This window comes from Rhinichthys klamathensis, unplaced genomic scaffold (genome assembly GCF_029890125.1).
Source record: "Rhinichthys klamathensis goyatoka isolate OS25496 unplaced genomic scaffold, OSU_Roscu_1.1 h1tg000407l_1, whole genome shotgun sequence".
Lineage (NCBI taxonomy): Eukaryota > Metazoa > Chordata > Actinopteri > Cypriniformes > Leuciscidae > Rhinichthys > Rhinichthys klamathensis.
In genome coordinates this window covers 195,526-211,596 of record NW_026606908.1, presented here as the reverse complement: position 1 = coordinate 211,596, position 16,071 = coordinate 195,526, and the positions used below count along the sequence as shown (strand labels likewise).

Here is a 16,071-nt window from a genome sequence, read left to right as displayed (position 1 = left end):
TGTACATCGCATTTGCAGATTGATATCGAAAAAAAACTTCTTTTTACTAACATTTTTATATTTAAACTGAATAAAACACCACACCAATAATTAAAAGAAATAGATAGGTTAGCCGATTACCTTACAAGTCTATAGACCTCGCCATTAGTTCGTGTCATTAACACTTTCTCTGACAAACGGATGCAATGAGACCTGTTTTCCTGTTTGTTCATGTGACATTTGGCACAAAGCCTATTCAATTCATTATACAGTGTTTGTGAATAAAATGCACGCAGGAATGAATATTAACAGTTGTATCTTCATTAAATCACAGACACATTATTAACCTTATAATAGACTGAAAATATTGAATATAGTCTTTCGTTTTTACTTTTCCAGACACAGAAATGTGCGTTTCTGAAATATATTTTAATATCAACAGAGAACATAATACCTTACTATATTTTTTAAATACCTTAGCATATAAAATTATACCAATTGTAATGTATGTATCTGTTAAAAAGGGTATACATATAACATACATATACAATATGTATATATAATACACATATATGTTAAAAGAAGTCTATATGCTCACCAAGGCTGCATTTATTTGGAGATGGTCCTCACTGCAGAACACGAAATTACATATACCCTCCACCCCCTGATCCCTAACCCCACCCCTAATCCTACCCATCTCCACCCCTTGGATCTGGATCCAACTCCGCCCCCTGGATCTCGTGTACTGCAATGAGGTGCTACTGTTTATTTGACCCAAAATACAACAAAACCAGTAATATTGTGAAATATTTTTTACAATTTAAAATAACTGTTTTCTGAGCATAATTACTCCAGTCTTCAGTGTCACATGATCCTTCAGAAATCATTCTAATATACTGATTTTCTGCTCAAGAAAATGTATTATTATTATCAATGTTGAAAACAATTTTGTGTAAATTTTTCTCTTTGTTGAATAGAAAGAGCGGCATTTATCTTAAATAGAAAGATCTACTAACATTAAGCAGAAATTATACTTGTTTTTTTTTTAGTCGAACGCACACAAATACTTCATTTGACTCGTACGCTTACGCAGGGGTTCGACGTGTGTGTGTGGTTTGGTCAGATGATAATCTGATGGATATCAGCTGCACTATTTTTCATTTTTGAGACCCTTGACCAATAAGCCTATATAAAGGGGAAAATAATCTATAATTATAGTTCTGTTTCAAAGAAATGCTTTAAATGTGTTGACGCTGCCCTCTACTGGACAACGCACGCAAGATTAAAATCGAGGTGACCGCCTGAACTAAAGATGTATCTGAAAATTCAAGATTTGATTTGATTCCGCTGTCAAAACTGATAATTATTATATCACAGATAGATTCATTTTTGATCAAGTTATTGGTTTTATTTTTTGTAAAATTGTTATAGGGAATTCTAATTTTTTTTAAAAATTCAGGGAAACCATTCACATTCAACATTTTGCCTGGTCACCCTTATCAAGCTGAGCAAGTAATGGGGCGAAGAAAATATATAATCCTCACATATTTCACAAATGAGTCGCACATGCGAAAACAATGGTCAGTGGGCGTGTTCTGTTTGCATCCCATGCCTCTAATTGGTCATTCCACTCGGGCGTCAACGAAAAGGACGTGTCCGAACGCCTTGACTGACATATAGAGCACTAGAGAGGATAAGTGTCTTGTTCTGTCTGCTTGGGAAGTTCATGGGGCTTTAAATTTCTCACCGGGACACAGATCCACCCAGTGAGGGTTAGTGAGGTAAGTCTCGGGAACTGTGGATCTCTTGTGATTGTGGCAGCGGGTGTTTTTTGTGTGATAAGGACTCTACACGTGGCTGTCTGTCTATACAGCTGTCTCACCCTGTGGACACTTTTGATTGGAGCGCTATCCAGCTAAATCCAGTTAGCCGTCTAATAATAAACAGCTGATTGCTGCTAGCGCTTCGCGGCTACACTGTTAAAGCTAGCTGTTGCATCCAATTCAAACCATGAATGAAAGAACCGCGAAAACGAGCCGACCGAATTCACAATGTTAACTTTAATATGTTTTTAGGGAAAACGTGACGGTTTGTAAATGCTGTAACGTTACTAGCACAGCGCGAGCAATGTGCTCATTGAGTCCCACGCGCTGCGCGTTTCCTTGAAGTTGAATGGGCCGCACGTGCGCTTGTGTTGCCATCATAAAAATCTACTGCGTAATGTTTCTTACGGTCCGGAGTGGCTGGACACGTTAACTAATGGTAGCTTATGCACACTGGAACAGTATCTGAATAGGACGTGCCACTGCCAGGACAGTCAACTGTAGCTAGAATGCGCGAGCGAGTTGCCTGGAACAATAAGAGCGGCTCGATTCAAGACGGTCACTGGCCTTTGTTGTGGCGTTATAACTCATTTACAACGCACATTATAAAGTGCTTCTCTGAATTTCATTTACATATGTTTATGACTTCATTAGTGGGCAATTTACGTATGTACATCTCAAAACAGACACCAGCAGCGTCGGCTTGCCTTTTTAAATAAAATAAATAAATAAATACTCTTATTCATTATTAATTTTTCCTCAAGGATGTATTGAATTGATCAAAGTGGCAGTAAAGACTTTACAAAGAATCCTGTGAACAATGGATCATGATTCTATCAATCTTTCTTATAGGCTGCATCCTAGTGAGGCGGTGTTCCTCCTAGTCCATGGTTTCGTCATACGAAAATACTGTTAACTTGATTTAAGGAAAAATACATAGTATTAAAAATCTTAAGGCTATATTAACTGGCTTTCTATTAAATCAATACAGTGAATGACAGCCATCTGTGTTCTCCCAGTAGCTTACATTATTGACTGTTTAGTGTTACGTGGTTAATTATCACCAAAACAAAAGATAACATATGCTTTCAACTCTGAAAACATTCTTTTTGTCTTACATTTCATAATGAACTCGGACAGGCTCCTGTTCTTATCTAAAAAATACTAAAAATTGAAGCTTTGGTTTCAGATGGTTGAACAATCAGATGGTCAGAAGGGTCATTCACCACCCCTTGCATTAGTTACATGTTGGTGTTTGCAGTAACAGTTGAGCAAACATTTCATGTGATTTAGTTTGTGCTGACTTAGTTCTGAATGTAAGCTTCTCGCACGCTCCTCAGCTTTGAAACACCTTGGCCTAGTTACATTCTTCCCAACCTTTTGGCCTCAAGCTATTACTGTGTATACTATAAAATGCCAGACTGCAATTGCACATTGTGTACAATATGATTCATATTAAATCACACAAGACAGAAAGTTAGCATGTGAGCACTCTGATAACTTCAAATTGCCAGTTTACTTGGCTTCAAAAATGAGACTCCTAAAACCTGTAGCCTCTGTCCAAATATGGTGTCAGAGCATTGAAATCATTAATGTGACATTTTAATTTCTTTAGGATGGGCCTTCATACAAAAAATGCCCCCTGTGAAGTGAGACAGGAATGCCGCTGTCTTAGCTTTGAGATGCAGCCTTGATCTCGTAATGACTTGTAATCAGATTAAACTTCCATATTCACCTGCTGCCACAGTTGTGGTTGTTCAACTTCCTTAACCTGTCAGAGTCTTGGAATGTATATGCATTGCATTGTATAGCAGGTGCCTGGACTTGCGAAGACATGATTTAGTTCATTTTGTTCTTTGTGCTGCAGGTGTACACTGCTGTTCAAATGTTTGGGGTCGGTAAGATTTGTAAAAAAATTTTTTTGAAAGAAATCATTTATTCTCAGCTCACTAAGGCTGCGTTTTATTTTAATAAAAAATTGTAATATTGTGAAATATTAATTCTAATTTAAAAATGACTTCTGTTTAATTATATTCTAAAATGTAATATATTCTTGTGATGGCAAAGATGAATTTTGAGCATCATTACGCCAGTCTTCAGTGTCAAATGATTTTTCTGAAATCATTCTAATATGCTGATTTGGTGCACAAGAAACATTTCTTCTTATCATTGTTGAAAACCGTTGTGCTGCTTAATTTTTTTGTGGATACACAGTGATGACCAAAATCTTATTCAACAATGTAAAAGACTTTACTGTCACTTTTGATCAATTTAATGCATCATTGCTGAATAAAAGTCTAATAAACAAAAACAATGATCCCTAACTTTAGAATGATAGTGTATCTGAACTTGCTTTCTTAATGTTTACATTATAGGGTGTGTCCCAATTCACGCACTTATGCCGTTTTGTAGTAAATAGTGCGAGTATTGTTCACACTGAAAGTTCCAAAAAGAAAAAGTGCACTTTAACCCTCTGGGGACCAAGGGTTTTTTGAGGCCCTTGGGATGTTTTGACATGCACTGACATTTGTGCTTTTTTCAGTTATTTATAAACATGTTAATGGCAACGGTGTAAATTCACTCTATATAGCACAAACGGGGCTACCATAATCTTTGAGCAACATGTATTTACATGTTTGTATTTTTGAGAGAATATTATTTATGCATGGTTATTGAAAAACTTACAAATAAAAGTTTCTGAAATAAGGCCACAAAACACATATTGATTATTTCTTCACAAGACTTTTGAAAATTGTATCACATAGCCTAGAATATTTGCTCCAAAACTATGTGAGAATCATCCTGACTACTCATTCAGATAAGTCAATAAAGTCTTTTAGAATGTGTATGACGTGTTTAGTGTGAGAAAGCTTTATGCAGGAGGCGTGATCTCTCATTAATATGTATGGCATTTCACACCTGAGAAAGACAAAGACCCTCCCATAATGGCCCTATTAGGTGCTATCAGGCCCTATCATTAGGAGGAGCCTTGCACAAAGAATGAGGAGATTTAAAAAAGAATGGCTTTTAGATTGTTTGGATTTATTTACAACACAACATAATCCAAAGATACACAACAAAGGACTGGTTTCTGGTTAAAATTGCTTTTTAATTATATATATATACACACACACACTGCTTAGAATAAGTGAAAACACCCATGCTAAAGTTGACTAAAAAGAGGAATAAAAAATCTTAATGCCTTAATTTAAAAAATGTGGAAAACTCCAACCTTTAGGGAAATGAATAATGTCCCTGAATTCTTTGTGAATGAATAATGTATCGCAAATAATTAAATGTTCTTCTTTAAAATACAGGGTGCATACTCTGGACACTTCTATCACACACCCTTCACCATATAGACATGGTTTTATTTCAGTTCAAAGTTAGAGTTGGAAACATCTTGAAAAGAAAATAGTCTTTTTCCATAAATGGCTTAGTTTGATCATACATATTTCAAAGTTGAGGATTCATTATTTTCATATAGCTTGCATTGGAACAAACATCTTAGTTGATTAGTTTATTGACAAAACATAAGCTTATTTGATGTCTTTATTTTGAAGCTTATTTTAAGCTTATTTGATGCTTATTTGATTTGAAAAACTTTATCCAAAACTAGTCAAAGAAATGTTATTTTATTTCGTCTGTAAGTGCGTATCTGTGCGTTCATTCATTCACACACACACACACACACACACACACACACACACACACACACACACACACACACACACACACACACACACACACACACACACACACACACACAGAAACATGATTCACAAAACAGTAGGCTATGCTATTTTTCCGTTTACAGAAACTAACGTTATTCTATATCGCGATTAGAACAAAGCACAAAACACTTACACTTCTCAGCTGAATCTGTTGCTCCTCCTCGAAGTGAAACCAGCACTTGTTCTGTGGTAAATGTCCCAGGATTATTCCTCATAGCCGTGCAAGACGAATCTTAATCTGACTAAAAAATATTGTGTGTTTACAGCATTTGCCTGGGAGCGTTTATCTATTTTGCAAATGGCCTCAACACATTATCTTATGAATAGCGCGCTCTGCGAGTGGGTGTGAACAAATTAACGATAATGAGCTGAGACAGGAGAAACTGTACTTCTCTTTAGTTTCAGACAGATTACATTGCAGGAGAATATTTGTTTTAAATGTGAATTGTTTTATTTAAAAGTAGAAATTTAAAGCGTTCTTTAGACGTATGTTTCATGTTTGTGTGATAAGTATTAGCGGAGTTTCCGTTCATTTTCCAGACATGTTTCAGAAAGATTTTTGCGGAGACAGAGTGAGCTGAAAGCGCACCCTGTTTATTTTATTTATTTAAAAAAAAACACAAGGTTTTGATGTTAATGTGAGTGTACACAAAAAAAGAAGACCCTCTATAGTTTATAATCATGTATTGATTTTATTTATATGACCATAAATGACGGAGTATTTTAAGTCTATGTTGCTGCTATGTGAAAAAAAAAACAGCAAAACGCGCGGGCGCGTTCTTGGTCCCCAGAGGGTTAAATACCCAGATGATGCACTTATTTAACCGAAAAAACAAAGTGTGGAATACACTTAACGGTCGCAGCTTTAATTGCGTAGTGGAGGGGGAGGAGCTATCAGACTCCAATGTTGAATGACAAAATAACCGTATAAAGTTCATACACTATATGGTTGAGCACTGTAGGTCGGGTCATGAGTGAGCACTGTAGGTCGGGTCATGAGTGAGTACTGTCGGTCATGTCATGAGTGAGCAGAGCACTGTAGGTCATGTCATGAGTGAGCACTGTAGGTCATGTCATGAGTGAGCACTGTAGGTCATGTCATGAGTGAGCACTGTAGGTCATGTCATGAGAGTACTGTAGGTCATGTCATGAGTGAGTACTGTAGGTCAGGTCATGAGTGAGTACTGTAGGTCAGGTCATGAGTGAGTACTGTAGGTCATGTCATGCGTGAGTACTGTAGGTCATGTCATGCGTGAGTACTGTAGGTCATGTCATGAGTGAGCACTGTAGGTCATGTCATGAGTGAGCACTGTAGGTCATGTCATGAGTGAGCACTGTAGGTCATGTCATGAGTGAGTACTGTAGGTCATGTCATGAGTGAGTACTGTAGGTCATGTCATGAGTGAGTACTGTAGGTCATGTCATGAGTGAGTACTGTAGGTCATGTCATGAGTGAGCACTGTAGGTCATGTCATGAGTGAGTACTGTAGGTCATGTCATGAGTGAGTACTGTAGGTCATGTCATGAGTGAGCACTGTAGGTCATGTCATGAGTGAGTACTGTAGGTCATGTCATGAGTGAGTACTGTAGGTCATGTCATGAGTGAGTACTGTAGGTCATGTCATGAGTGAGTACTGTAGGTCATGTCATGAGTGAGTACTGTAGGTCATGTCATGAGTGAGCACTGTAGGTCATGTCATGAGTGAGCACTGTAGGTCAGGTCATGAGTGAGTACTGTAGGTCATGTCATGAGTGAGTACTGTAGGTCATGTCATGAGTGAGCACTGTAGGTCATGTCATGAGTGAGCACTGTAGGTCAGGTCATGAGTGAGTACTGTAGGTCATGAGTGAGTACTGTAGGTCAGGTCATGAGTGAGTACTGTAGGTCATGTCATGAGTGAGCACTGTAGGTCAGGTCATGAGTGAGTACTGTAGGTCATGAGTGAGTACTGTAGGTCATGTCATGAGTGAGCACTGTAGGTCATGTCATGAGTGAGCACTGTAGGTCAGGTCATGAGTGAGTACTGTAGGTCATGAGTGAGTACTGTAGGTCATGTCATGAGTGAGCACTGTAGGTCATGTCATGAGTGAGCACTGTAGGTCATGTCATGAGTGAGCACTGTAGGTCAGGTCATGAGTGAGTACTGTAGGTCATGAGTGAGAACTGTAGGTCAGGTCATGAGTGAGCACTGTAGGTCGGGTCATGAATGAGCACTGTAGGTCGGGTCATGAGTGAGCACTGTAGGTCATGAGTACATCATTTTGGACAACTTTTGTTTTTAACACCATAATTTGTGAACACGTGGAAGTGTATTTTATTACTTTCAGAGGAACTATGAGTTATTTGTAAGTGAGCTGCTTATTTTGTTTTGAAGGTAATGTTGTATATTGCTTGCATTTAGTTATGTGCTCATTTGTCCACAATAAAGCAGTGCTAATTAAGTGAAAATGTTGATATGGCTTAATAGTTCTTTCAATCAGATGCCAATCTCAGTCAGTATAGTGTTATTGATGTCGGACAGGGATCGGGATGGGCAACTTCGATCCTGGAGGGCCACTGTCCTGCAGAGTTTAGTCCCAACCCTCACCAAACACCTGAACAAGCTAATAAATGTCTTCAGGACCTCCAAGACAGAAGTGGCCCTCCAGGACAGAAGTTGCCAATCCCTGATATAGGCCTACAGACTGGTGAGATTTTGCAGTTTTTGCTGATGTTGGAAATGTCTGACCTCTATGTCTGACCTCTCTTAAATGTTGCTAAAGTACAACTGAGAGTTTTGCTTGTCTCTACATGAAATCAGTGTGATGATTTCATAGTGCACTGTGTATCCACACACATTTTAGGATTGTGGTGTTTATGCCAAAGCTGTCTGGAATATCAGCAATCGGCAAAAACAGATCCAGGTATTGTTTGTAGAATATCTTTAAATGCGATTCTCTGATCCTATTGTGTGTAAAGATGGTCTGTTTGTGGGTAAAGTTCCTTTCTCTTGGTTTCACATCATTCATACTTCAAGGGCCCTGGAAAAGAGCAGCAATAATGCTGAGATTTCCAAGAAAATCTCAAAAGGATGACTCTGAAGCACTTGTTTCCGGCTTGTGTTTTTATTGCAATCGTGTGACTTTCTCATTCTGTTTTAAATGAAAATGAGAAAAGTTGCACAGAATTATGGAGTGAATAAACATTCTGATGTGGACTTTAGGGCTGGGGTAAACGATTATTAATTAAACGATTAGTCTGTCGATTATTTTATCGATTAGTCGACTAATCTAACGACTAATTGAACGATTCTTTTTTGTAACATGGAAATTGCAGGAGTGCACATTCAATGCACAACAATTTTGATCTGGTTCTTACAGAGTATCTACACTGTAAAATGTTTGGTAGGCTACTCAAATGAGCCCTATCACACTTGGATGTGGTGCTCATTTTAATGTTTTCAGTGCTCATAAAAAACATCCGGACTGATTTTTCGGTTTTGTTGACGGGGGTGGGGTTTACATGCGCTTCATAAGGCACACACGCACATTTGCACACACACGCGCAAGGTCTCTCGCTCTCTCCCTCGCTGCGCGCGCTACACGGTTTGGAGCTCGCGAGCTCTAGATTCCGGGAGATTTTAACTAATTTGCGGTCATCAGGGAGCCGCTATCACTATGCGGGAGACTTGGGATGTCAACTCCATTTGACAAAGAGCGCAAATTAACGACACCTTTACGTTTGGGACTAAATTTGAAGTATTCCCATACCTTCGATGATTTAGTGCGAGCTGGGTTTTTTTAGGACTTTTTCTTTTGTTGGGACTTTTGCATGGCTTTGTTGTGAATTCTGTGAAGAGGTTGCTGTTTCGTCCTCGATTCTGCAATGTTTCGGTCTCCCACGTGTGTGTGGCGAGCTGTACCGCCGGGAACGGTGCAACAAAATAAATACATAAATAAATAAAGAAGCGTCGACAAAAAAAATGACGTCGACGAATTTTTGACGTCGAAGCGTCGACGTCATCGACGCGCCGCTACAGGCCTAGTGGACTTGCTTCTTCCCATCCACCAGGTGCATGGTTCTCATTGCTATTGAAGACAAATTTTGTCTTAGCCCTGAGCTTGCCCTGCCTTATAGGAAAAATGACAGGTAAGCACCTTTGAGCCTCTTACAGGTTTATGGGATGCTTTATACATCAGAGGATACATGAAACTCATAGTATCCACTGAGACCGATTTTATTTATTTTTATAATATTTATTTAAACGTGTATGTATGTATATACACTCACCGGCCACTTTATTAGGTACACCTGTCCAACTGCTCGTTAACACTTAATTTCTAAGCAGCCAATCACATGGCGGCAACTCAGTGCATGTAGACATGGTCAAGACAATCTCCTGCAGTTCAAACCGAGCATCAGTATGGGGAAGAAAGTTGATTTGAGTGACTTTGAACGTGGCATGATTGTTGGTGCCAGAAGGGCTGGTCTGAGTATTTCAGAAACTGCTAATCTACTGGGATTTTCACGCACAACCATCTCTAGGGTTTACAGAGAATGGTCCGAAAAAGAAAAAACATCCAGTGAGCGGCAGTTCTGTGGGCGGAAATGCCTTGTTGATGCCAGAGGTCAGAGGAGAATGGCCAGACTGGTTCGAGCTGATAGAAGGGCAACAGTGACTGAAATAACCACTCGTTACAACCGAGGTATGCAGCAAAGCATTTGTGAAGCCACAACACGCACAACCTTGAGGCGGATGGGCTACAACAGCAGAAGACTCCACCGGGTACCACTCATCTCTACTACAAATAGGAAAAAGAGGCTACAATTTGCAAGAGCTCACCAAAATTGAACAGTTGAAGACTGGAAAAATGTTGCCTGGTCTGATGAGTCTCGATTTCTTTTGAGACATTCAGATGTTAGAGTCAGAATTTGGCGTAAACAGAATGAGAACATGGAACCATCATGCCTTGTTACCACTGTGCAGGCTGGTGGTGGTGGTGTAATGGTGTGGGGGATGTTTTCCTGGCATACTTTAGGCCCCTTAGTGCCAATTGGGCATCGTTTAAATGCCACGGCCTACCTGAGCATTGTTTCTGACCATGTCCATCCCTTTATGGCCACCATGTACCCATCCTCTGATGGCTACTTCCACCATGTCACAAAGCTCTAATCATTTCAAATTGGTTTCTTGAACATGACAATGAGTTCACTGTACTAAAATGGCCTCCACAGTCACCAGATCTCAACCCAATAGAGCAGCTTTGGGATGTGGTGGAACGGGAGATTCGCATCATGGATGTGCAGCCGACAAATCTGCGGCAACTGTGTGATGCCATCATGTCAATATGGACCAAACTCCCTGAGGAATGCTTCCAGCACCTTGTTGAATCTATGCCACGAAGAATTGAGGCAGTTCTGAAGGCAAAAGGGGGTCCAACCCGTTACTAGCATGGGGTACCTAATAAAGTGGCCGGTGAGTGTATATATATATATATATATATAATTTATATTATTTTATCATTTAAAAAAAAATCAGCTAAATTATATTTAAAGTATTTTAGGAAATATCTAGGGAAATTTGTCCGTTACCGATAATTCTTTATATTTGAAATCCGATAACCGATATATTGGCCAATAAATCCTATATTTTTTGTATAATTTTTGAGAGCCTGATACAAAAACAAGTCTCACCATTAACAGCCATGTCCCAAGCACACAATTACAATGTTCTCATTATATTTTTATGTAGCCTATATGACAGACTTGCACTGCACATGTTGCACTTAATGTTTTTTTTTTTTTTTTTTAAGTGATTCTAGTCATATTTCGAGCATTTCAAAACCATCATGGTGAACCGTGCCCATCTAAAGTGTCTCAGCTAAAGGGAATTTTAATATATCGGCCAAATTTTCTTATTGGGCTGATAACAATAATATTAAAAATGAACATGTGTCGACCTATTCCGATTTGGAGGCCGATATCGTGCGTCCCTAGATATTTGAAATAACGTGTTTACTTTGTAAACATTAAATTAGTACATGATGTCAAACAATTGTGTTCTCAATGTTGGCTATAATATTTATGATTAGGATTTTTGCTATATTCAAAAGCCCAACTTTATCAGCAGCAGTTTCATGCTGCAGTGGCTTTAGATTTATTTTAATTGGATTTTTAAATTTTTTATTACATTTTCACCTCGTTCACCCTATGACTGCGGTTGACATACCTTTTGCAAACAGTTGCTCCTGAGTATGGGTCAGAATGACCTCTTCAGTCCTTTCAGTCATGTCATCATAACTTTAGCAATGTCTAATGTATCCTGCCTCTATAGAGAGCGACCCATGCAGCTCTGGATGGAGCTAGAGAGGTTGATAAAATTGCTGATAAAATGGTGTGTCTCAGAGGCTTAATGACCTGCATCTATGACCCACAGCGCAGTGTTTTCTTTCAGTTGCTTCCACTGACACACCATTTTCTCTGCTGTGTTGTGCAGTTTGTTTCCTGATAGTGGGAGAGGTCTCTGTGTGGGTTTGTTCACCATGTAAATGGTTACTGTTTCCATTATGCAAATTATGCCACTTTGTGGTGATTATGCCCTTTTCTAGTGCTTTCTGATGCAGTAATACACATGGATTGTTTTTGTCATTCTCTGTTACTGGAGAGCAGTAGGTTGCGTAGTATTGACTGTAAACTGGATCCAAAAGCAGCTTTCTGCCAAACCGTGCAGCCAATCTGTAGGAAGCTGTGGAAATTATGTGTGTGTGAACATACACTTTTTTTGTTTGTTTCCAAATTACCTTCATATTTATAACTCACCAAAGCGAATTAGTCGCATTTGGAGCTTGAAATATTCCTAATTTTGTCTCTATAGCGGTGTGATTATTTACTTCGGTTACGACCAACTGGCCAAGTAACGTCTAAGTTACTACGTCGGACTGACATAATGGGGTCTCGCCTGGGAGCCCAATCATCTCTAAGTGGTAACAAAGTGGGGACATAACGTCTCCGTTCCCTCCTTCAGTGAACGGGGGTTACATTAGTAACCTAGACGTTCCCATTCAGTCAGTCATGTTCAACGTTACGTCACAATCACTGAACTGTGTTACGAGTGTTGGAGACACAGATGCTAGCAAGCTGCCATGTGACATTTTAGCAAACTGCTCTCTCAACTGCTCTGCTCAATACCCAGTGCCCCATGTAAGCCCGAGGGGTAATCGTCCATACCAGGCGGGATGTAAGGGACAGGGTTTATATATTTTTGTCATTCTTTCAGGGGGGGCGGGGGGTCGTTTTGGAGGGACGGGCCACCCCTCCAAAACAATGGTAGGGGAAACACTGCACACCCTGCCCAAAGGGTAATGTGTGGAAGTACACATATGGACTGACCCGTGGGGGCAGTACTACATATGGATGGTCTCTGTGGTAGGTCTTACCTAACCAGGGAGGAGCAGAACCACCCAGGGAAAGACATGGGTTTACCAACAGGGAAACCGTATCATGGACAATACACATATGGGATTACCAAGGGGGAATCGCATCATATGGGCATCTAGTCCAGTACAAGGGCTGACCAGCAGCGCCTCCGCCGCGTCTGACTGCCGAATGAGGCTGGAGGAACCCAATCACGGTTCTCCAAGTGGGGAACTCACCTGAAGAGCAAGTAGGCGCTCATATCCCCCTGTTAGAGGGGAATGGCACCGCAAGCAAGACACTGAGCCAGTCTTCATGTACATTATCTGTTTGTACCGAATACACAGGAAGAGATTGTCTCCACTCAGAGATTGTAGAATCTCTTGAATGTATTAGGTGTCGCCCTGCCTGCAGCTCTGCAGATGTCTGCCAGAGAGGCGCTGTGTGCCAACGCCCAGGACGGAGCAACACCCCGAGTGGAGTGAGCTCCTCCGGGCATAACGCTTGCAAGTTCACCACCTGGTCTCGAAAGGGAGTGGTGGGAACTTTGGGCACGTATCCGGGCCGGGGTCTCAGGATGGCATGAGACAAGGCCGGGCCAAATTCTAGGCACGATTTACTGTCAGAAAATGCCTGCAGGTCCCCTACCCTCTTGAAGGAAGCGGTCTGGAGCAATGTCTTTAGAGACTGACTGTAGACGTGCGAAGGAAGCTTTCTGTATACCCGAAAGGACGACAGTAAGGTTCCAGGAGGGGATGAGGTGTGGCCTGGGAGGATTTAACCTCCGGCGCCTCTCAGGAACCTGATGATCAGGTCGTGCTTTCCCAGTGACCTGCCATCAACAGCATCGTGATGTGCTGCGATGGTGGCAATATAGACCTTCAAGGTGGAGGGGGACAGCCTCCGCTCCTAGCTCTTTTGAAGTAAGGAAGGCACAGAGCCGATCTGGCATTTCTGGGGGTCTTCCCGCCGGGAAGAACACCACTTAGTGAACAGACTCCACTTCAAAGCATAAGCGCGCCTCGTAGAGGGGGCTCTAGAGGTAGGTCACGTAAGTCCTCCGCGTTCCGTCCAGAGACCACACGTGGAGGTTCCAGAGGCCTGTACGCGGGTGCCATATGGTGCCCCGTCCCTAAGAAAGCAGGTCCTTCCTCAGGGAAATACGCCAGGGAGGGCCTTTCGCTAGGAGCATCAGTTCCGCAACTAACAAGACCTGCTCCTCGTCCTCCCTGACCTTGCACAGTGTCTGTTAGGGCTGTCAATTTACGTTCGAAAATCGATTGCACAATCGATCAAACCAACCAACACAAGTTTCGAAAATTAAAATAGGGAATCGATTTTAACGGCCTTTTTTTTTTTTTACCAAATATGTGTTTTAGGTGGACAGATCAATACAGTACACAGAACATGTAGGATGTTGGATAATAACGTCTTTTGTGTTAACCAAATGCTTTTTAATATTCGCTATTACTTCAATGCAAGTGTACAAGCGCGCCGTTATTTGTTGCTTAGTGACGTGTGTGTTCAAGTAAGCCAGAAATGCGCAGATTCTGCCCAATACGCTGTATTTAATATATCATGAGGACTCATGAGTTGTGTATTGCGCTAAATCTGCGCAGATTTGGCTTACACGAACTTCCCAGCAAAGTGAGTAAACATAGAAACACGCCAAATTGGCTAGTGATTTGACAGCTTTACCCGCCAAAGTTAATTTTTACCCGCATTTGGCGGGTTGGAGGTAGGGATCGACCGATATGAATTTTTTTGTTCCGGTGCCGATACCGATATTTTTGTCAGCCAGCAGCTCACTGGCACACAACACGCTGTGGAGTGAGAGGTCCGCGGGGGTTTTCCTGGAGGAAAACTCTTGCTATAACCCTCAATCTCCCAAAGTGTTGAGCAGACCCGTGGCTGTGATTTTACACACAACCAGCGGCTGGGCAACAACAAAGGGGACTAGGGGTGTAACGATACACAAACCTGACGGTTCGGTTCGTCCCACGGTTTTGAGGTCTCGGTTCGGTTCGGTTCATTTCGGTGGGGTGGGGGGGTTAGAAAGCTAAAATTGCTTTTATTTTTTATTAAACAGTGCTTTAATGAACAAATTGTGTCCTTGTCTTTAAATTAATTCAATTACAAGTAAACGTTTCTCAAGGATAACAAAATTATCTTACCAATGCTGTAAACTACAGCCCTTACTTGCACATTACTATAACATTAAAGCTTAACAACATAGCCTAGACTTTTAACCTAAATTATATAATAATAATCAACACTCAAATAACAAATTGTATGAAAACATGTAAACTGCACATAAGGCAATTTTTGCATTAACATGTTTTTACTCTAATTTGTTATTGTCATATAATAATTTACACAGTTACTGTTATTTTCATGACAACTATTTTAAACATACATTAAATAATCAAGACATCATAAACAGGTTAAGTAAAATATAATATATAGGCTAATATATAGCATTTATTTAGTGAAAGAGTTAGCAAACCAGCAAGCTGTGGACACTGAATGACTTGCCTGAGGTAAATATAAAGCTATGTGAAAAACTAAGCGTTTTATTGACGTATTTCCGCTGTTGAAACACTGATTGAGTGTTTACACGAGTTATGATGCCTTTCAGTAAGTATACTGTATCTTTCAACATACCTTCGGGTGTCCATTCATGTTTATTCTGTAACTGAGGAAGAGATGATCGCGCTCCGCGCTGCCGCATGCATACAGTGATATCTGTCACGCCACATCTAAGAGCGCCAAAACGGCATTTATTGTTTGCATTTCGTGATCAAATAGACATAATTTGAAAGATTACACCTTGCTTATTATCAAAAGTAACAAAACACTGAGCTTATTGCGATTATATGTGGTTAATGGTGGTTAGGCAACAGCCCTGTATTCGTTGTGTACAGATAACACATGAGGTGAATGAGCCGGGGCTGGGCGGGGCCGCAGGGGGCGGGGCGTGTTCAGTTCGCCATGAGAGTATCGCGATACGTATCGTGGGTGGTGTATCGCGGTTTTTCGGTTCGGTTCAAATATCGTTACACCCCTAAAGGGGACTCAAGCCTTTACGAGAAAGGAGAGTTACGACCCGCGTGCCAACGTGATCATGTTCCCATGTGAGAAC

The 16,071-nt window shown here is 40.6% G+C and overlaps 1 protein-coding gene across 2 annotated transcripts in view; it reads left to right on the top strand.

Moving 5' to 3' along the window:
* The first annotated feature begins 1,615 nt into the window (after window positions 1-1,615).
* Window positions 1,616-16,071, top strand: part of pals2a (protein associated with LIN7 2, MAGUK p55 family member a) — a 30,165-nt gene continuing 15,709 nt past the window's right edge. The window contains exons 1-2 of one of the 2 annotated variants that reach the window (XM_056234898.1): window positions 1,622-1,760; window positions 9,588-9,665. In XM_056234898.1, the coding sequence (XP_056090873.1) occupies window positions 9,659-9,665 (7 nt within the window). In that variant the 5' untranslated portion in view covers window positions 1,622-1,760; window positions 9,588-9,658. Of the gene's footprint in view, window positions 1,761-9,587; window positions 9,666-16,071 lie in introns of both variants that reach the window. The other variant, XM_056234899.1, reaches the window with a different exon arrangement.